This window comes from Bufo bufo, chromosome 2, assembly GCF_905171765.1.
Source record: "Bufo bufo chromosome 2, aBufBuf1.1, whole genome shotgun sequence".
Lineage (NCBI taxonomy): Eukaryota > Metazoa > Chordata > Amphibia > Anura > Bufonidae > Bufo > Bufo bufo.
In genome coordinates, this window is record NC_053390.1 from 54,040,408 (window position 1) to 54,063,638 (window position 23,231).

The 23,231-nt window shown below is 48.2% G+C and overlaps 1 protein-coding gene across 1 annotated transcript; it reads left to right on the plus strand.

Moving 5' to 3' along the window:
- The first annotated feature begins 3,892 nt into the window (after positions 1–3,892).
- On the plus strand, positions 3,893–21,018 carry ACAA2 (acetyl-CoA acyltransferase 2). The gene is made up of 10 exons (XM_040421103.1): positions 3,893–4,029; positions 7,979–8,145; positions 8,292–8,420; positions 12,654–12,770; positions 13,125–13,272; positions 14,329–14,504; positions 15,859–15,988; positions 17,395–17,465; positions 19,435–19,589; positions 19,687–21,018. The coding sequence occupies exons 1-10, from the start codon at positions 4,014–4,016 to the stop codon at positions 19,769–19,771; spliced, it is 1,194 nt and encodes a 397-aa protein (XP_040277037.1). The 5' UTR covers positions 3,893–4,013; the 3' UTR covers positions 19,772–21,018.
- The last annotated feature ends 2,213 nt before the right edge of the window (positions 21,019–23,231 follow it).

Here is a 23,231-nt window from a genome sequence, read left to right on the forward strand (position 1 = left end):
CGATTTAAAGAGCATAAAAGATCGATTGTGACAGGTATTGGAGCTACACGCCTCATAGAACATATTAAGGATGAACATCAGGGTAATAAAGAAGTGTTAAAATGTGCAGGGATTGAGAGAGTTAATCCACCAGCCAGAGGTGGGGACAGAAAGCGCATTTTATTGCAACGAGAAGCACAATGGATTATTAAAAGTAATGCCATGGGAGGTTTGGGCTTCAATGACAGAAATGATCTCGCTGTCTTTGTATGATTTTAAAGTTTTATATGTATACGAAGGTGATCCGAATATTTGATTGATTGATGCACCTGTTTAGCAGTGACGTGCAGGGAGGAGACAGGTGTATTAGGCGCTCCCCTTTCACGTCACAGTAGGCTCGACAAAGCGCGATTGTAGCACGAAACGGCTGTTGCCTTTCTTTCTGCTATATGTGACCCGCACCCGCTATGTTTCAAACCGAATAAAGCTACGAATTAACAAAGATTCGGTGAGTGACGCCTTTTTTATTCTCTTTTTTTCCTCTACCGTTGAAGAAAATCTATTTCGTACCCAAACATAATTATTTCTAGGACCCACTGGTCCAGAATGTTTTGTAGCCAGGCCTGCTGAAACCAACTTAGACGACCTCCAACCGGAGGGGAACTGAAATTCTGAGCATCGCACAGACGATCTGGAGGGGATGGGGAAGGATAAGCGGGAGAGTCATAGATCCGCATTACGGTCCTTTCCACGACCGCGACCCCGTCCGCGTCTGGACGAGTCTTGACGTCTCTGAGACCTGGAGGGGCCCTGGGTTCTTGAACTTCTGCGCCTACTCCGGCCCCGAAAGGATTGTTGGGGGAGGGACTTCCCCTTTTTATCCGCAAGGCTCTCCATTAAGTTATCCAACTCTGAACCAAAGAGTCTTCCTGGTTCATATGGTAAGCCACACAGATTACATTTGGAGGAGTTATCGGCAACCCAGGGATGCAGCCATAGGGGCCGCCGACAGGCGGAAGAGAGAGCCATGCCTTTGGCGGCTAACTTCAGGTGCTGTGTGGAGGCGTCACACAAAAAATCAGTTCCTAGGAGCAAGGTTTTGAACTGATCTAGTACGTCCGTTCTGGAGACTCCAGATTCCAGGTCCGACTGGATTCTGAGAATGCGGGACCGAACAAACGCCGCGACTTCTGAGGAAGCAACTGAAGCAGAGGCTGCAGCTGCGGAATAGCTACGCCTCAGAGTGCACTCGGCCCTCCGATCTAATGGATCCTGAAGGTTCCTTCCGTCATCAGAAGGAACTAAGGTCCTTTTAGACAACTTGGAGATCGCCATATCGACCTTCGGAGGCGGTACCCACAGTTCTGATTCCGACTCCTGGAGAGGAAACATCAGTTTAAATCTCTTAGTGAGAACCGGACCTTTTTCAGGATGCGTCCCTTCAGTTAACATAAGTTTCCTTAAATTTGTGGGGGATTCAGTCAGCACAACCCTGTATGCAGGTGCACATCGCTATGACGAAATACACATACAAACGCAAAAACACAAATGCAGAGTGCTATTGCATTTGTGTTTTTTCCTTAAATTTGTATCCACTTTAAAGGCCCTTGGCCCCATAGAGGTGGGCGGTGGAGCTTCCCCTTGGCCCCCTAGAGGTGGACGGTGGAGCTTCCCCTTGGCCCCCTAGAGGTGGACGGTGGAGCTTCCCCTTGGCCCCCTAGAGGTGGACGGTGGAGCTTCCCCTTGCTCAACATCATGATCCCTTGATCGGATGGAGCGTAGAAGTCTTTGCATCTTCTCAGCAGGAAAAAGGTAAGTGGCATCATCCTCATCAGAGGAGGAGGAACGGTCTTCTATCGAAATGACTTCTTCAGCCATAGGTAGAGGACCTGGCGATGAAACTCTGGGCCTCTTAGAAGAAAGGGCACACTTGACTTCCATAATGGAATTACCCATAAATTCTTTCATCCAGCCGAACATGTCACCCATTGTGGGTTCTGTCGGAGGAGGACGGCATAAAGGACACCTATTATATTGATAGGAGTCCGGCATCGGCATCTCACAGTTGGCACAAATTAGGTGCTTCTGTTTATGGGAGGATTTCCCATGCTGGTCGCCATTGGGAGACGTCATCTGCAAAACAACTTGAAGAAATACTTTAGTATGGACTCACTGCGGGCAGAGAGGGAGGGTCTGGTGTCTGCTGTGCTTATATAGCTGACACCCCCCCCCCCTAGCGTTGTCTAACCACCCCCACCCCCGCCGGAAGTGACCCACTGTCACTACTTTATAAAAAAGTAGGGCCCCCCGATTATAGAATTAAATCTGGTGGGTAAGCTCTGTAAGAACACAAGGGGGCTGAAGCGCAGCTAAAAAAACAGCCGATGACACGCGCCGCCGACCCTGAAGTCGTCATCTGACGCACTTACGGGTATGGCCCGCATGCGTGCGAAACGCCGGGCGCGGCAGCCAGGACCGCGGAAAACCTGCCGCAACAGCGCAGAAGCGCCGGCCGTGGGATTTCGCCAGGGTATAGAGCAGCTCCATCCAACTGCGGAAGCAGAGGCCGCATCCCAGCGGAAAATAGGAAAAACGGGCCACAAGGGCCAAGACTTGGCAGCAAGCAAAATCAAAAAGGTAACAGGCAGAGCCTGAACCTGTCCTCAGTCCACAGGACAGGTAAAAAAAAAAAAGCACTGGTTGGTTTTGATCAATATAAATTCCACCTGGCTTACCAGTTTCACAGGGGAGAACTCCCCACTGGTTAGGACGTAAGGGAAAAATGCTTTTTTAGGGTAAAATTACAGGCTAGCCCATTGACATCAATGATGGTATGATAAAAATCAAAGTGACAGGTGGGCGCAAAGCAGAGACCCTCGATTTGGGATTGAGTCAATATCTTAGAAGAAAGATTTATCACTTGTAGATCATTCCCGGTTTCTTGTGTCGAGACGGACATCGGCCTCTTTTTGGCGTGTTTGCGCCCTGCGTTTTTTGTAGGCTTATTTAGACGTGCATTGTCTGCGACACCGCTGTATGTGCATAGACCTTTAACCGTCGTGTCTGTGGGCAAGAGATCGGACGCAGAATCCGAGGAATCCGGTTCAGCTGTTCCGTTCAAAATGCACACGGACGTCATCCGCATTTTTTGCGGATCCGTTCTTTGCGTACCGCAAAATACATATGTTCAAGTGCATTAGCCGTAAGGCTGGGTTCACATGGAGTACTTTGGGCGCGGATTTCGTTCCAAAAACCCATGCAGAACTTGAAATCAATGGGGAATCCATGTGTTAAACCATATAGTGCTTTTTTTTTTCTACTTCCTGTTTTAAAAACCTGCGGGGGAAAAAAATCCTCCTGTCCGTTTTTGGTGCAGATTCCGCGTCCGGGATTTCCATTGAAAATGGGCAGGAATGAAAATCCTTTCTAAAAACTGCACCAAAAAAATGCATTAAAAACTGATTCAGGTTTTTTTCAGCACTGAAAATACCCTATGAGAACCGAGCCCGGTGTGCTGCCTTGAACCGCGTGCAAAACCGCAGCGTTTGTACTTTAAAAGTGTCTGGTTTTGCAGCTAGTACAGGTGAAGCACTTAGCATAAAACATGATGTAGGTTTACACAGAAAGAAAAAAAAACGCACCAAAAACTGCCCTGCGGCAGCAATGTGTACAGTGTACACCCGTCCTGCTGTCAGCTGCCCCTCGGTGTGAGCTGTCACTGTCAGCGGCCGCGCACGTGACCGGGGAGTAACCAGGGGAAAGGTAACGGGGCGGAGTCCGTGAAAGGGGCGGGGCAGCATACCGGAGGGAGGAGTTGTGGCGAGGAAAGTGTTTCACGGGGCGTGGTCTGTATGCAGGCCGATCGGCAGCTGTTCTAAATGGGCGGGGATTAGCGATTGATTGACGTGATGTATTAAACGGAAGAGGCGGGGTTTTGGTGTAGGCGTGCTCGGGAGGACCTTGGCTTTGATTATGTTGGAGATAACCGGGCTGTGAAGGAGAACAGGCCGCGCTCCCTGACCTTACCCTCCGCCATGGCGCTGCTCAGAGGTAGGTGCACTGCTCTCATTCCGGGGTGGGGGGCCTGCACCGTCTCACCCCACGTCCGCCTGTTCTTAAAGGGTCGTTCCACTTTCACCTCATGTCACAGGTTGCACTGCGGTTTGTACGGCGTCAGTTCACACGATGCGGTTCTGAGAGCCCCAACTGCAACATGTGAATAGATCCTTATGGTTTTGCTGGGCCTTTTCCCTAAAAACCCCATGCTGAGCTGTGCAGCAGAAATCTGTTCTTGGACATTGCTCTAAGGTTTAGGGGTGTATTCAGTCAGCGCAGCTTTTACAGGCGAAACTCGTTTATTTTACGTGTCACCTGTGAAAACCGCGCAGCCAGTTTCCACCTTGTACCCTCGACTGAGCGTTCTCCTGATTCGCCTCCTCCGTGTACATGCATGCTCTGCTCGGCCAAGCATACATGTGTTCTGAGTGCGGGAGGGGAGAAAGGATCAGGCAGTTCAAATCCAACATGTCCATCCCTTCTCCCCGACATCTGCTGTGGGGGGAGATCGGAGACCGCCATACATATTTGACGGTCAGACGAGGTTCATGGTCGGCTTTATTTGGGGGTCACGATGGCTTCCATCTCGCCAAACCCCATTGATGTCACTGTGGACTGTTGAAGGTGTATTCTGGCTAGGACAATCAGATTTGTGGGGGTCTAAATGGTAGGACCCCAACTTGTTATCACGGGAATACCCCTTTAACCTTCTTATCCTCCAGTCACCTCCAAAGCTGCAGGCTGCTGCATTACAGAACAACATAAAAGCGGTAGCTTTCTGAATGAATGGGGGCTGAGCTGCAGTACCCTGCACGGCCACTAGACAGCGCCATCTACTTCCTATTCTCCATGCTGTATAGTTTTCAGTTCTAGTGGCTGCCCAAAAACAGCTGACCAGCGGAGGTGTCGGTTGTCAGACCCGTACCGATCTGATATTGATGTACCTGGGAGAGAGAGGGTTACGTAGTGGGATTTCGCCTTACGCAGCGAGATGAATCGGTCCACATCCGATCCGCGCAGAAACTACGGCCGTGTGCGTGAGCCCATAGACATCTCATCCACGCTGCAAAAAAAATCTGCTGCCGAAATTCCACTACAGGAAACCCATCGAACACAATAGTGTTTCAGTTTCTCCAAATTTTCAGGATCTCTGCTTGCTGCCCACAAATGAGATTTTTCTAATCTCTTAAATTTGGAGGCTTTAATTCTGTACAGACTGAAATATTATTCGCAGCTGAGGGTTTGCTACAATTGTATTCAGGCCTGACAATCTTGTGATATAAACGCCTGGGGTCCTGATACATTGTAACAAACAGAAGCTGTGTGCGGCTGCTGCTGTATTTACCCCTAGGAGGATTGTCTAGTGTGTAGAGGCTGCTGGGTTTCACCCTGTGGCCCTAGAAAGCACCTGGATGATATTCGGGTGTCCGTGCTCCTCCCCCCGTCTCAGGAGGCCTCGGTGTGACCTTCGGGGGCGGTGCAGTGAGTCACCATCCAGCTGCCATACCTCCGCTGTCCACCCTCCATCAGGGGAGCTGCTGAGCAGTGCACATTGCTGCCTGATACATTGGAGCGGCACTGCTGCATGGCTGAGGTCTGGATAGAAACCTGCAGGTACATGAGGCGGGCCGATATGTGCAGAGATCAGTCTCATCTGCTACAAAGGTGACACGGCCGCTAATGCTGAAGGCGGGAGCCATTATAGTCAGACACCCTCTGGGTGACGCATGTACACTGTGTCCTACCTAGTGCAGGGTCCAAGGGGCGGAGCATGACACAGGGATTCAGCGGAGAGCTGGCTCCTCTTCTGCTGACATAGGGCTCATGCACACTAACATATTTTCTTTCCGCTTCCATTCCGTTTTTTTGCTGACCGTATGGGTCCGCAAAAACAACGGAAGGTAGTCCGTGTGTGCCTTCCATTTCCGTATTTTCGTTCCACGAAAAAGTAGTGCATGTCCTATTATTGTCCGCAAATCACGGTCCGAGGCCCCATTCAAGTCAATAGGTCCGCAAAAAATACGGAACGCACGCGGAACACATCCGTATGTCATCCGTATTTTGCGGATCCATACTGTAGAAATGCTATGCCCAGCCCATATTGCTCATGTGTTTGGTGATTAATAAGTTTCCGTTTCTGATCCGCAAAAAAACTCATCAAATACGGAAACCCTACGGATATGTTTTGTGGAATAACGGAATGGAAGAGGACTTAAAGGGCTTCTACCACCAGAAATACCGTTCTGTAGCTGACGGACATTAGCGATGCGCCCCTGCGGCCGTTCTGATAAAATACACCATTTGGCCCATCTAGTCTGCCCAGTATACGGAATACTGTGCTGGTTCTTCTGCTGACCTATAATATGCTATGTGGGCGTAGAATCAGCACCTAGAGGCTCCGTCCACTCACCCGTTATCCCGCCCAGGTCCCCTGTTCTGCCCGCCCCGCTCATCCTGATTGATGTCAGGGTTCGCAGCATCTGTATTCGGCGCAGGCGCAGTGAGTGAAGGCCGCTGTCCTGATGCCGGCTTCCTCACTGCGCCGACTACGTCACAGTCAGGAAGCCGACATCAGGAGAGCGGCCTTCACTCACTGCGCCTGCGCCGAATACAGAAGTGAACGGCACAGGCGCGGGATTTCGCCAGCGATGCTGCGAACTCTGACATCAATAAAGAGGCGCGGGGTGGGCAGAACAGCGGACCTGGGCGGGATAAAGGGTGAGTAGACGGAGCCTCTAGGTGCTGAATCTACGCCCACATAGCACCTAGAGGCTCATTAGCATATAATATAAGTGTGTATTTTATTAGAACGGCTGCAGGGAGACGGGTAAATACCCTGTTATGTAGTGATGACATCAGCGCATCGCTATATCAGTCAGCTACAGAGCGGTATTTCTGGTGGTAGAAGCCCTTTAAATCAGAGGAATAAACCTCAGATACAGAACAACGAATCTGTGAAAAACAGACCGCTAAACCATAACGGTCGTGTGCATGAGCCCATACAGTGCTGCTGGGGAGCTGGCTTCTCTTCTGCTGACATACTCTGTGCTGCTGGGGAGCTGGCTTCTCTTCTGCTGACATACTCTGTGCTGCTGGGGAGCTGGCTTCTCTTCTGCTGACATACTCTGTGCCGCTGGGGAGATGGCTCCTATTCTTCTGCTGACATACTCTGTGCCGCTGGGGAGATGGCTCCTAGTCTTCTGCTGACATACTCTGTGCCGCTGGGGAGATGGCTCCTATTCTTCTGCTGACATACTCTGTGCCGCTGGGGAGATGGCTCCTATTCTTCTGCTGACATACACTGTGCCGCTGGGGAGATGGCTCCTCCTCTTCTGCTGACATACTCTGTGCCGCTGGGGAGATGGCTCCTCCTCTTCTGCTGACATACTCTGTGCCGCTGGGGACATGGCTCCTCCTCTTCTGCTGACATACTCTGTGCCGCTGGGGAGATGGCTCCTATTCTTCTGCTGACATACTCTGTGCCGCTGGGGAGATGGCTCCTATTCTTCTGCTGACATACACTGTGCCGCTGGGGAGATGGCTCCTCCTCTTCTGCTGACATACTCTGTGCCGCTGGGGAGATGGCTCCTCCTCTTCTGCTGACATACTCTGTGCCGCTGGGGAGATGGCTCCTCCTCTTCTGCTGACATACTCTGTGCCGCTGGGGAGATGGCTCCTCCTCTTCTGCTGACATACTCTGTGCCGCTGGGGAGATGGCTCCTCCTCTTCTGCTGACATACTCTGTGCCGCTGGGGAGATGGCGCCTACGATTACAACTTTCATCTGTCATCTTTGTCTCCATTTCTGTTGAAACCACAACCCCCAGCACGACCTGACAACTCATGCTGGGAGTTGTAGTTTCCCCGCAGCTGGAGAGTCACCTACTTTTTATTTTATTTAGACTGGGGCCGCGCCTTTACTTTTTACATTGACCCTTTTGCAGGTATTTTTGTTGTTGCGGCCAAAAGGACTCCATTTGGCACCTACGGGGGAGTGCTGAAGGATCACACCGCCACTGACCTGGGGGAAATGGCCGCAAAAGCCGCCCTTGCCGCTGGGAATGTCGCCCCCGATGCCGTGGATAGTGTGATATTTGGCAATGTCGCTCAGGTACGCTGTAATATTCACAGGTTCATAGAATAGAATGGGGGGGGGGGGCGCGCTCTCCCCTCTGATTCTGTATTTTGGGTGTTTTTTATGTTGTTTTTTTTGTACGATTAGTAATATTAGTGATATTACTGTGTTTGGTTCTGCAGACGGCGACCGATGCCATTTATCTGACCCGGCATGTCGCCCTCCGCTCGGGGATACCTGTACCCGTCCCGGCTCTGACTGTCAACAGACTCTGCGGCTCCGGCTTCCAGTCAATCGTCAATGGCTGCCAGGTAAAGGAAGGGCTAGTGAATGGGCCTGCGCTTATCTACAGCGGCCGTCCTGACCACGCCGAGCTGGGGCGGATGAGAAACCCTGCCCTGCCCTGACATGTCTGTTTAGTAACTACTGCCATTCCCCATGTAGTAACAGTTCTGGGACTTCTTTTCTTATGACTCTGTGTTGTGCCATTCCTCTATTATTCCTGCTAGAAGTTATGAATTAATTGCTTGCATTTTGCCATGAAGGCCCAGATGGGTGTTTACCAGTTGGGGATGGGGGGGGGGGGGGGGTCCCTGTTGCCCCACTGTTGCCCCACTGTTGCCCCACTGTTGCCCCACTGTTGCCCCAACTCCCCTAGCAGTGAATGAGAGCTACATGAACAGCGCAGCAATCTACCCGGTTTCTGTAACTCCCTGTGCTACCTTGTTTTTGTAGCTCTTATTCACTGCCTTAAAGGGGTTATTCCATGACTAATTAAAAAGGTGAAAATCGGACATCATGTAGCACAATCTCTAACAAAGCCAGAAAAAGCCCTGTACCTCACATGGATCCAGAGATCTTCCCGTTCATTTCTCTCCTATTTATAGGAGGTTGGCAACTCGGGGGGAGTGTCCTTTCTGCTGCAGCTCAGGGGGCGTGTCTCGGCTCTCCCTATCACAACTGAGGAGGCAGCAGAAGGATAAAACTGAGCATGTGTGACCATCTCGGTGAGCAGGACAGAAATATGAAAAGAACAAACAGCAGGTGGCGCTATACAGATAATTTTTTTTTTTTTTTTTTTATAACTCAGCGCCTGTGCTAAATTTTTAATTGCATGCAATTACAAAAGTGTTCAGATCCAGGTGCTGGATTAAAAAATGTTGAATATTTTCCATCAGACAACCCCTTTAAGAGTTACTTAACCACCGCCGAACGCAGCGACGCGTCCTGGAGGTGGTTGATTCATTCCTCCTGGACGCATATACGCGTCCTCTCGCGAGACGCGAGATTTCCTGTGAACGCGCGCACACAGGTTCGGAAGGTAAGCGAGTGGATCTCCAGCCTGCCAGCGGCGATCGTTCGCTGGCAGGCTGGAGATGCGATTTTTTTAACCCCTAACAGGTATATTAGACGCTGTTTTGATAACAGCGTCTAATATACCTGCTACCTGGTCCTCTGGTGGTCCCTTTTGCTTGGATCGACCACCAGAGGACACAGGCAGCTCAGTAATATGTAGCACCAAACACCACTACACTACACCCCCCCCCCCCCACCTGTCACTTATTAACCCCTGATCACCCCATATAGACTCCCTGATCACCCCCCTGTCATTGATCACCCCCCTGTAAGGCTCCATTCAGACGTCCGTATGATTTTTACGGATCCACTGATACATGGATCGGATCCGCAAAACACATACGGACATCTGAATGGAGCCTTATAGGGGGGTGATCAATGACAGGGGGGTGATCACCCCATATAGACTCCCTGATCACCCCCTGTCAGGCTCCATTCAGACATTTTTTTTGGCCCAAGTTAGCGGAAATTATTATTTTTTTTTCTTACAAAGTCTCATATAACACTAATAAAATCTCACATGAACTCACCATACCCCTCACGGAATCCAAATGCGTAAATTTTTTTTAGACATTTATATTCCAGACTTCTTCTCACGCTTTAGGGCCCCTAGAATGCCAGGGCAATATAAATACCCCACATGTGACCCCATTTCGGAAAGAAGACACCCCAAGGTATTCCGTGAGGGGCATATTGAGTCCATGAAAGATTGAAATTTTTGTCCCAAGTTAGCGGAAAGGGAGACTGTGAGAAAAAAAAAAATATCAATTTCCGCTAACTTGTGCCAAAAAAAAAAAAAATTTCTATGAACTCGCCATGCCCCTCATTGAATACCTTGGGGTGTTTTCTTTCCAAAATGGGGTCACATGTGGGGTATTTATACTGCCCTGGCATTTTAGGGGCCCTAAAGCGTGAGAAGAAGTCTGGGATCCAAATGTCTAAAAATGCCCTCATAAAAGGAATGTGGGCCCCTTTGCGCATCTAGGCTGCAAAAAAGTGTCACACATGTGGTATCGCCGTATTCAGGAGAAGTTGGGCAATGTGTTTTGGTGTGTCATTTTACATATACCAATGCTGGGTGAGATAAATATCTTGGTCAAATGCCAACTTTGTATAAAAAAAAAATGGGAAAAGTTGTCTTTTGCCGAGATATTTCTCTCACCCAGCATGGGTATATGTAAAATGACACCCCAAAACACATTGCCCAACTTCTCCTGAGTACGGCGATACCACATGTGACACTTTTTTGCAGCCTAGGTGGGCAAAGGGGCCCACATTCCAAAGAGCACCTTTAGGATTTCACAGGTCATTTTTTACACATTTTTATTTCAAACTACTTACCAAACATTAGGGCCCCTAGAATGCCAGGGCAGTATAACTACCCCACAAGTGACCCCATTTTTGAAAGAAGACTTGCAAACCGGCTGTGTTCTTTAAAGGGGTTTTCCAGGACTTAAATATTGACAGCCTGTCATCAGTGACAGACTGGTGGGGGGGTCTGACTCCTGGCATGCTGTTTCAGGTGGCCCCTGATAGACTTGGAGCAGAAGGCACCCTCAGCTGAGTAGTGGCCGTGCCAGGTACTGCGGCTGCCATTCAAGTGAATGGGAACTGAGCTGCATCTCGCTGGCACCAAACACTAGTAGTGTAGATGTAGTGTCAGATTCCCGCCGATCAGATACTGGTGACCTATCCTGATTATAGGTCATCGATATCCAAGTCCTGGAAAACCCCTTTAAGGCCTCATGCACACGAACGTATTTTCTTTCCATGTCTGTTTGTTTTTTGTTTGTTTTTTGCGGACTGTATACGGAATCATTCATTTCAATGGGTCGTCAAAAAAAACAGAAGTCACTCCGTGTACATTCCGTTTCCATATGTTTCTATTTCCGTATGTCCTATTATTGTCCATAGAACAGTCCTATCCTTCTCCGTAATGCGAAGGGCCAGCTGTTCCGTTCCGCAAAATACGGAATGCACACGGACGTCATCCCTATTTTTTGCACATCCGTTTTCTGCGAACCATAAAATACATACGGTTGTGTGCATGAACCCTAAGGCCTCTTTCACACGGGCGTTGCGGGAGCGTTACGGGAACACCCGCGATTTTTCCGCGCGAGTGCAAAACATTGTAATGCGTTTTGCACTCGCGTGAGAAAAATCGCGCATGTTTGGTACCCGAACTTCTTCACAGAAGTTCGGGCTTAGGATCAATGTTCTGTAGATTGTATCATTTTCCCTTATAACATAGTTATATAACATAGTTATAAGGGAGAATAATAGCATTCTGAATACAGAATGCAAAGTAAAATAGCGCTGGAGGGGTTAAAAAAAAATAAAAAATAATTTAACTCTCCTTAATCCACTTGATTGCGGCCCGGCATCTCCTTATGTCTCCTTTGTTGAATAGGACCTGTGGTGAGCATTAAGTACAGTTACAGGACCTTTGATGTCACTCCGGTCATCACATGATCCATCACCATGGTAAAAGATCATGTGACGTGACGTCATCAAAGGTCCTGTTCCTGTATTTAATGCCTGCCACAGGTCCTATTCAACAAAGGAGACAGAAGCAGATGCCGGGCTACGCGATCAAGTGGACTAAGGTGAGTTACATTTTTTTAATTTATTTTTTTTAACCCCTCCAGCGCTGTTTTACTATGCAGTCTGTATTCAGAATGCTATTTTCCCTTATAACCATGTTATAAGGGAAAATAATAATGATCGGGTCTCCATCCCGATCGTCTCCTAGCAACCGTGCGTGAAAATCGCACCGCATCCGCACTTGCTTGCGATTTTCACGCAACCCCATTCATTTCTATGGGGCCTGTGTTACGTGAAAAACGCAGAATATAGAGCATGCTGCGATTTTTACGCAACGCACAAGTGATGCGTGAAAATCACCGCTCATGTGAACAGCCCCATAGAAATGAATGGGTCGGTATTCAGTGCGGGTGCAATGCGTTCACCTCCCGCATCGCATCCGCGTGGAATACTCGCCCGCGTGAAAGGGGCCTAAGGGTTTAAAGCTGTTCTTAGTAAAACCTGCCTATTATGTGCTGCGCCCCTGCCATAGCACCAGATACAGTACAACCAACCATTATCTTCACGCGTTCCTGTCATTTACGGCTAACCATTGGCACGTTGCTGTTTTTTGTGTGAAATTTATTATTTATTTGTCACCCCAGGAAATTGCCCTTAGGGAGTCAGAAATCGTCCTGTGCGGAGGCTCCGAGAGCATGAGCCAGGCCCCATACGCCGTCCGAAACATTCGCTTTGGTACCAAACTGGGAGCTGACATTAAGGTAAAGAACTGACCGTTGCGTGTATGGCGCCAACATATTGGCAGCGCAGTACAGAGACTGACCTTAAGGGGGAGACTTGCAGCTCCGATATTCCCATACAATACAGCCTACATCCCTGCAGCGAAGCACACCCCTGTCTTTGGAATGGTATGGCTCATGAACCTGTGTAGTGTAGCCAAGACCAGGAGGGATGCTCAGGTGACATTTTTGCCGCCATGTTTGATCCTTGCACCATATTTATTTATTTTTAATTGACCTTTTAAAAAGAACTACAAGCCCCCCAGTCAGCGTACCTCTTATTGAAAGCATTGCCTCCATTACTAATAATTGACTTCAGCAAATTCCTCACTCCAGATGGAAGACACCCTGTGGGCCGGTCTCACCGACTCGCTCATTAAGACCCCCATGGCCATCACCGCCGAGAATCTGGCAGAAAAATACGGCATCAGCAGAGAGGATTGTGATCAGTATTCCTTCAAGACCCAGCAGAGGTGGAAAGCCGGTGAGATCCTATCGCTAATTATTCGCTAATTCACATCATAATGCAGTAAAATCCCAGGAACACGGAAGCTGCATGGCCTTCGTAAAATGTTAACAAATTTATTCTTGGTTGCCCCTGGCCCTTCTGGCATATTCAATAATGTGGCAGTCTGGTGATTTATTACCATTTCGCTATTTTCCAATAAATCCCGTTACCCTTCACTCAGCTGTAATGCATGCAGCCACCAGTAGGGGGAGCTCACTGCACACAGTTGAACCGATCCTACAGAGAAAAATTAGTGCAAAAGAAATGAAATGAAATCTATGATGTAATATAAATGGCGACCACTAAATGGCGTAAGTCCCCATCACCTTCACCTGGGGGCAGAATCTTGTACAAACGTGTTGCGTGAGGCAATGGTAATGGATATCGGCCTGATTATTCATCAGCTGGTGTCGTAGACGCCCAGAGGTCACCGTAGTTATACAGAGACTCCTGCGCCAATAGATCAAATTCGTACTTGGGGATGCAAATGGATTGGGAGCAATCAAAGGGGTAATGTGACATGAAGCCCATGTCATGTATGGTTTTTAGAAAAAAATTAAAGTGGAGAACTCGGGGGGGAAAAAAGGGGCGTTCTCCTATATTTGCAGTAACTGTAAGGATAAACATGGCTCGGGCGTCATCACATTCCACACAGAATAGAGAAGAAAGTAAAGACAAAATGCGTGCTTAAAGGAAGATTGTCGCAAGAATACTATTAGAGGGGCTATCCAGGGAATAGTTTTTATTAATTTTTTTAAAGTCCAAAAAAGGTTAAAATTGTAATAAAAAAAATGCTGTTGCGGTCATCACTACTTTTCTTCACCTCCTGCTCCTGGCCGGACACTCAGGGAATGGCTTGGGCCGCTCGTTCGGCTGACCGGACCACGGTTGTGGCCATTGATTTGGCTGAACACTGAGTCCATTATTATTGGGTTGGCCCCTGTATAGATGGTGATTTGGCCCCTAATTCCTGATGAGAAAGTAACGTGCATATATTAAGATTAGGTTCTTCTATATCATTTACGTTTTCAGCCCAGGACGCCGGATACTTTGCCGCAGAGATGGCGCCTATTGAGTTAAAGACAAAGAAAGGACCCGTTAAAATGGAGCAGGATGAACACCCAAGACCACAGACCACCCTGGAGCAGATGGCAAAACTGCCCCCAGTGTTCAAGAAAGAGGGCGTTGTGACTGCTGCGAACGCGTCGGTGAGGAGGACACGTTATAACATTTTCATTATCCAGATACTCCTGACAACTGCATTTTATTTTATTTTTTTCCCAATTGATAAATTTGCAGCATGTTTTTTTTTTTTTGTTTTTGTTTTTGTTTTTTTTCCCCCCTGGTGTTTTTCCATACACTTCTCTGTAGGGTTTGTAACAAGCCCCTACACCAGGGATGGCCAACCTGCGGGCTGCGGCTCTCCAGCAATTGCAAAGCTACAATTCCCAGCATGCCCAGTCTGCCTACAGCAGGCATGCTCAACCTGCGGCCCTCCAGCTGTTGTAAAACTACAACTCCCACAATGCCCTGATGATAGCTGTAGGCTGTTTGGGCATGCTGGGAGTTGTAGTTTTGCAACAGCTGGAGGGCCGCAGGTTGAGCATGCCTGGCCTACAGCTATCAGCCTACAGTACGGCATGGTGGGAGTTGTAGTTTCACAACAGCTGGAGGGCCGCAGGTTGGCCATCCCTGCCCTACACAGCCTGACACTGTCAGAACTGAGTGGACCAGATCCTGCACACCCCCTACTGACATGAGGAATGGTAACACCCACTTGTCAATTTTTTCATACATTTTCCGGAGGAATAACAGAGGAACAGTACAGCATAAAGTTTTAAGAATACATGCTCCAGAGTTGTTGTTTTGTGGGCAGTACAAGTAATGACTACAATAGAGAAGTTAGGAATCGGGTTTGGAAAGATTTTTTTAGTTTTTTCCACATAAAATCCAGATTAATATCCGGATCTCACATTGGCCAATAGAGCAGTTAAAGGGGTTTTCTAGAATTTTGATATTGGGAGCAATGCTGTAGTTACCAGCTCTGTGCCGTACACAATGGATGAAGCTGTGTAGTTCCGGCACCAGAGCTACAAGGTGACAGCTGGTTGGCTCAGGGTTTGGACCTGATGTTGATAGCCTATCTCATGAGGATAAACTTTCAGTATCGAAATCCTTTAAATTTCCTCAAAATTGGCTGATTCCTGTTTTTTTTTTTTTTTTTTTTTACCTTCACTGCTCACTTGTCAGCTTTACTGTATAGACTTGGAGAGAATAAGCAGAGTCATCAAGTGGAGGATATAATGACTGCTGATAAAGCAGGATATTAACTCTTTATACACACAGATAAGACTCTGTACACAGCTCCCCTGTTGCTCCCTGGCCTCTCGGAGAGGGTTGTACTCCATATCTTCTTGGAGACTATGATAATCGGACATTTTTCTGTCCCTGGACTCCCATGTGCGCCCTGCAGACGTGTGATAGATATATATATGTATATGTATGTATTGTATAAGGACAGAGGTAGATTGGCTTGATGGTAATGATGCCTGGTTTCTGCAGGGGATCTGCGATGGAGCCGGGGCCGTCATTGTAGCCAGCGAGGAAGCCACCACCAAGCACAAGCTCACTCCACTGGCGAGGATTGTAGCCTACCATGCGTCGGGATGTGAACCAAAGATCATGGGCATTGGTAAGAAACTCCTGGGTAGTGTCAGAGAGCCATTGCTGCCACACACCACCCCTGCCCTGGCAGACACAAGATGAGTGATGGGGAAGTAAAGGCTGCTCGGTGAAAATCCTTACCTCCGCCATACAGACGTCTAAGTGGATTTACCACTGCAGTTATCACTATACCTAATAAATGTATACACTAGCGGAAAATGAAAAAAGATCACCTGTAAAATTACTGCGATGGAGCTGAGACTGGTCAAGTATAAACTGCTTGGACAGTAATCACCCAACTAGGGTGGTGCCCTCTTTATATTAGGTTCTCTAGCAGGGGATATGATGAGGCAGGGTCACATACTGGGTGGCATCTCGCCTTGCTGTGATGCAGGTGTCCTCTCTGGCAGGCACTGGTCATACAGATACTGGAGATCCTCCTGTGGTCATTCCAAGTTCTTTCAGCTTGGAGCCGTAGTTCAGACAAGGTGGGTGTTGGCTGCTGTGCATGGGAGATCCGTCGCCCCATCCAGACCCAGACATTCTCAATGGAGGAGAGATCTGGTGATGGAGCTGGTCAGGGGATCTGCTGGAGACACTGAAGAGCGGGCAGTGTGTGACTGTGTTATCTTGCTGGACATCATGTTTTCTGGGTCAGAAAAGACAGAACTACTGGTTCAACAACGTACTGAAGGCTGGGCAATGTTCCCTCCATGAATACCAGACTGGAATGGTAGCTTATGGAGCCCCACACCATGACACCAGGTGGTCATCCTGTGCGTCTCCGCGCTATGTATGATGGCAGTAGGCGTTCTCCAAGCCTCCTGCATACTCTGATACAGACCCATTGAAAGAGCTTGGAATGATATACCACAGGAGGATATCTAGCATCTGTATGACCATTACCATGCAGGAGTGGAGCTCCTCTATGTGATAACTCCTCTATGTGTATTAACCAGTGACATGTAGGGGGATAAACTGCCAGTATGTAGGTGACTGGGACCGGTTCAGCACGGTGGCCCAGTGGTTAGCACTGGGGTCCTAGGTTCTAATCCGACCATAGACAACATCTGCATGGAGTTTGTATGTTCTCCCCGTGTTTGCGTGGGTTCCCTTCGGGTTCTCCGGTTTCCTCCCACACTCCTAAGACATACTGATAGGGAACTTAGATTGTGAGCCCCATTGGAGACCGAGTGATGCTAATGTCAGTAAAGGGCTGACTATGTCCGCGCTATATAAGTGCATAAAATAAATCCCATATTACATCCACCCCCCCCCCCCCCCACCTCCATGTACAATTATGTCATGGTGGATTTCGTACAGTGTATCCGTCTTTCATAATGACTCCTTTTATACGCCGCGCCATATTGATGTAATGCTCAGCCTTGCTGCACCAGGTCTGCAGTGCTGACATCTATGACCTTATTTTTCCAGGTCCCGTCCCTGCCATTACTGAAGCATTAAAGAAAGCCGGCCTGACCCTGAAGGACATGGACTTGGTGGAGGTAAGAGCTGGTTCATGTATATTGCCCCATACATGATTAGCGCGAGGTCCATCACCTTAAAGACAGGCCACTGCGGAAACGGGCATCCGGCCCTCCCGATCCCTTGTTCTCCAGGAAATAAGCGGCGCCTTAGGTTTCACGTACAGCTTCATACAACATGAAATTATAAACTTGACCCTCGGGTGTTTTACCTGGCTTCACCGGTGACATACACCTGACAGCTGTAGGCACTGGACTTGGTGGTTTCATGCCGTTTGCCTGCGATTGGCTGCAGCAGTCACTTGTATAGGCAGGCCGGTCACCGGTGCAGCCAGGTACACAAACCAGAAGGCGCAGTGGTCCAGTGGGTGAGTGTAGGGTTTTTTGTTCTGCTATTAAAGTTCTTGTTTTTGGCCAAAGTTTTCCATGACTCTTACAACCCCTTTAACGTATTCCTGGATGGCAAATCCATCTTGATATGTAGCATTAGTGGAGCTGACAATCAGCGGCCGGCTGCAGACCTATGGGTGACCACCCCCAGGCACATCAGGGATGAAGGCCAACCGTAGGTATGGATTTCTGCAAGTCCCTTTCCAATGAATGGAAAAGTCACGGAAATTTACCTTCTGAAAATGTATTCTTTTAAAAGGGTGTTCCGGTATCCACAAAATTGGAGATAACTTAGATTGGTGAGATCCCACTGATCACAAGAACGAGGGCCCTATACCCCCCTGCAGCCTCCTGAAATGAACGGAGCGGCTGGTCGGGTATGCGTGCGGCCGGTCCATTAATTTCTGTGGGAGTTCAGGAGATAGTGGAGCGCTCGGTCATCTCTGGAACTCCCATAGAAATTAATGGAGCAGTCACCTGCATGCCCGACCGGCCGCTCCGTTCATTTTAGTAGGCTGAAGGGGGGGTACAGGGCCCTCGTTCTTGTCATTGGTGGGGGTCCCAGCGGTAGGATCGGGGATAACGGTGTAACCGGAATACCCCTTCAACGCTCCTTAACCAGGATTTATTTTGATATCGCCTTCCGCCTTTAGCATCTGACACTACCAATAAGGGCTCATGCACACGACTGTATGTATTTTGCGATCCGAAAAAAAATACAGAATACGTCTATGTGCATTCCGTATTTTGCGTAACGGAACAGCGGCCCCCTAATATAACAGTCCTATCCTTATCCGTAATGCGGACAATAACAGGACATGTTCTGTTCTTTTGCGGAGTAGACATACAGAAACGTAATGCACATGAAGTAACTTCCGTTTTTTTTGGCGGACCCATTGAAATGAATGGTTCCGCGTACGGTCCGAAACAGAACGGACACAGAAAGGAAAATTTGTTCATGTGCATGAGCTCTAAGGTTGTCCTAGTGCAAGGAACAGCAACCACAGGCAGTCTGTGGTGAAACTACTACTCCCAGCATGCACACTTGCTCAGCTGTTCTCAACTCCCATGGCAGTGAATGGAGCATGCTGGGAGTGTAGTTTCACAACTGCTCGATGTGTCGGAAATTGCTGACCCCTGTCCCAGTGGTACACTGACTATGCATTGACCGTTACTGTATTGGATGGGATTAGAAAAAAATGTCTGCTTTCGTCTGGAAACAGCGCCACTCTTGTACATGGTCATGTCTGGTATTGCAGCTCAGCCCCATACCAGAAACAGCCGATAGACGAGATTGGTGGTGTCACTGGAGGAGTCAGGGATTCTAATATATCAAGGGGCATATAGAAAGGGATTGCGTTATTTCCAGGAATAGCGCCACCCATGTCCATGGCTGTTTCTGGTGTTACAGCTTGTCCATGGACAGACATTGCGCTGTTTCTGGAAATAACGCAGACCTGTTCCTGTAAAGCATGCTCAAGTTAATCTGTGATGACACTGATTATATCCCCCGGGGGTCGCCTGCATTTTCTTGGTCAGGCTTGTATTATCTATTCTGCAAATTGGGGTTGATCCTGCAGTTTTACTTTTCCATTTCCAGGTGAATGAGGCTTTTGCTGCTCAATACTTATCAGTGGAGAAGGCCTTGGGCCTGGACCGCGAGAAGACTAATGTCAATGGAGGCGCCATCGCCCTGGGGCACCCCCTGGCCGCTTCCGGTTCCCGAATCATCGCCCATCTGACTCATGAACTGAGGTGAGTTCCATCAGGTGAACCCATAGCGGTACATTGATGCCAAACCTGGTGATTTTAAAGATGGGTTATTTTGTGTTTTTGTTTTTTTTCCTATCAGACGCCGCGGTGGTAAATACGCAGTCGGATCAGCGTGCATCGGCGGAGGTCAGGGTATCGCCATCATCCTGGAGAACATGATGTAACCTGTCTGCACCAGTGAACAATGTGAATTTTCTTAGAAATATGTGAACTCTTCTAAAGTAACCCAACTGTGCCTCACGTGGTGATCGAGCTAAAGGTCTATAGAACAAGATGTCCGCTCCTCCCCCCTGATCGCCCTGTCCGCCATCATGCAACCCATTTATCATCATTACTCTTCCAGTGGCCCTCGCTCCATTATTACTCTTCCAGGGGCGTGTGCAGGTGCCCCCGCTCCAGCAGTATTACCTTGTGTGTATTCTCATTCTGTAACTGCAGGTGGCGCTGCTCACAAAGAGAAATGCAGGCCAGTGCTGAACTGTACATACAGCAGTGACCTCCAGCTGTCTAACTACAACCCTCAGCATGCTCTGCAAGACATCTATACACCAGTATACATATGTTTACTGTACTTTTGCATTGTAAGGGCTAAGTTAGTTGCAAAATTTCCCCTTGGCGAAAAGCTTTATTTGGGGTTTGATAAGGGGTTTCTGTAATATCTACCTTTTCTGAATGTCTGTATGCCCATGTTATCAGTATTTGCATAAGTATTGACGCCCTTCTTCGTCATGGCGGAGACAATCAATAGGCTTGTTGTCCATGGGGCAGGAGAGGGCCTACAGCGGTGCGCGGCTCTTGTGAAACTACAAGTCTCAGCAGCTCATGTTACCGGTCTATTGGTTTCTTTCACCCGTAAGGCTCGAGGAGCGGAGTGCTTCCTATCCCCCTTCTCATCGGCTGAGATTTACATTCAGTGCCACATATTTTGGGGGGGTCTGTTGATTACTGTAGGGGGGCCTCGTCCTCTTTTGCTTTACTTGCAGCACCCAAGGGAATAAGCGTAACGTATAGCGGATCCAAGGGCTTCCAGCAGCTTCAGTTAGTCCTCTGTAGATGCTCCACAGCCTTTAGGTAGAGGACCTCCCAGTATGAGGGGCGTCCAACCTGTCCAAACCCCTCTTACTACTTAAGCCAAGTATACAGTCTGCTCCCTGCCGTCTCTGTGGTACCCCATGTGCTGATGTGTAATGTAGTCCATTCAGGATTTGTGGTCTCCAGCTGTATTAGAACTACAACTCTCAGCATGCTATGACAGCTTGTAGCTGTGGTTGTGCACCTGGTGGCAGCCAAGAGATGGCGGCAGCGTAGCATCAGGAATGTTCAGATTAATCGATAAGGGCTTGACTACTTGAACCAGTGCCTTCACAACGAGGGGAGAATAAAATGGGATTTAAAGGTGAACCGGACTGGATCTCTGTGTGTGGACTGAATTCATTGCGCTATGTAAGACAGGCCATGGCGGTTTCTTGGCGGCCATGTTGGCTTTCGTCTCTGTCTAGCAGATGAGCCCAGAGTCCTTCTTCTGTTTCTCAGCTCTCGCCCTGCCTCTTTGAGACCCTACCTCATACTTTGCAGGGATGTTCATTGCAGTCATTGCATGGGATATTGCGCATCAGGATCTCGCAAAATGGCTCGATGCAATTTAAATATTTTTACCTTCCTAAAAAAAATCTGCAAAAAATATTTTTATATATTATTTTATTTTATTTTTTTTGCAGTAACCTAGCACAGTATATTGACGCACTTGCCAATAAGATTTTGCAGTGTGAAATTGTATGGCAGAATGTTGCATTTTATAAGTCACTGTGGACCACGAGCCATCATGCCTCATGTGAATGTGCCCCTAGACGAGAATGCAGTATTTTTAAGAGAGAGCCCAATTTTTCGATACTGAGATTTTGGTATCATCCTATTAGTCTCCATTATCTCATTAAAAATATACTAGTTTTACCCCCACCTGTCGTTTCATTTTTGATAAAAATAGGTTTTATGTATATGGTAATTACCTTCTTAACGTGCCCAAGGGGCTGTCCCTCCGGCCGTTTGTGCCTAGCCGCGCCCCTGATCTGAGTCCAGCGCCGCCCCGCTGTTAAGTTATTCACTCAGCTCCAGATTTTTTATTTTTTTCCCTCAGTGCGCCGTAATCCCCTGCATGCGCCGATGTCACACGCGTCTGGGCCCGCGCGGTGTCCTGGCAGCAGCCTCGAGTGTGATCGGCGCATGCATGGGATTACAGCGCACTAAGGGAAAAAATAAATAAATCTGGAGCGGAGTGAATAACTTAACAGCGGGGGGCGCTGGGCTCAGAGATCAGGGGCGCGGCTGGGCACAAACAGCCGGAGGGACAGCCCCTTGGGCACGTTAAGAAGGTAATTACCATATACATAAAACCTATTTTTATCAAAAATGAAACGACAGGTGGGGGTAAAACTAGTATATTTTTAATGAGATAATGGAGACTAATAGGATGATGCCAAATCTCAGTATCGAAAATCGGGCTGACAGAATCCCTTTAAAAAATAACTGACTTCCCCTTTTTGCTGGGTCTGCTCCTGGCTTTGGCAAAAAAAAATAAAAAATCTAAAACTGCATGTGTGATTTCAGCCTTAGGCCACATGCACTCGGCCAATGCACGGGCAGCATCCGTGCAGCGGGCTGGACCCATTCAACTTGAATGGGTCCGTGGTCTGTCCGCACCGCAGAAAAAAAAAAATGTTTCTTTCCGTTGTTCCACACCGCAAAAAAATATGACGTGTCATATTTATTTGCGGTGTGGAACAACGGAAAGAAACACCACAGAAGCACTCCGTAGTGCTTCCGGTGTTCCATTCTGTGACTCTGTTCCGCATCTTAGAAGTTGCGGACCCATTCAATGGGTCCACATCTGTGATGCGTGGTGCACGCGCCGTGGATTGCCGACCCGCTGTTTGCGGGCCGCAATACGGCAACAGCCGAGGAGCATGAGACCTTAGGATGGTTTCACTGTGTTTTTATGAAAAATGCAGATTTTTCATGGCATTTTTTTTGAAGCCATATGTTTTATTGGCGTTAAACATGAAAGTGATAGATGCAATGCTTTTTTGTGGTCTTTTAGGATTTTGTATTTCTGTGCTAGTGGTTTTTTTTATTTTTTTTTCTCCCTCAAAATCATGGAAAGGTTCACCCAAAACTGTTGTGATTTTGCAATAATCCCCAGCTCAACAAAAAAAAAAATACACCCTGCCCTTGTAAATACACATACAGAGTTTTAAAGGCACACCCTTAGGCCTTTTTCACACGAGCGAGTATTCCGCGCAGGTGCAATGCGTGACGTGAACGCATTGCACCCGCACTGAATCCGGACCCATTCATTTCTATGGGGCTGTGCACACGAGCGGTGATTTTCACGCATCACTTGTGCGTTGCGTGAAAATCGCAGCATGCTCTATATTCAGCGTTTTTTACGCAACGCAGGCCCCATAGAAGTGAATGGGGCTGGTGAAAATCGCAAGCGTCCGCAAGCAAGTGCGGATGCGGTGCGATTTTCACGCATGGTTGCTATAAGACGATCGGGATGGGGACCCAATCTTTATTATTTTCCCTTATAACATGGTTATAATGTAAAATAATATCATTCTGAATACA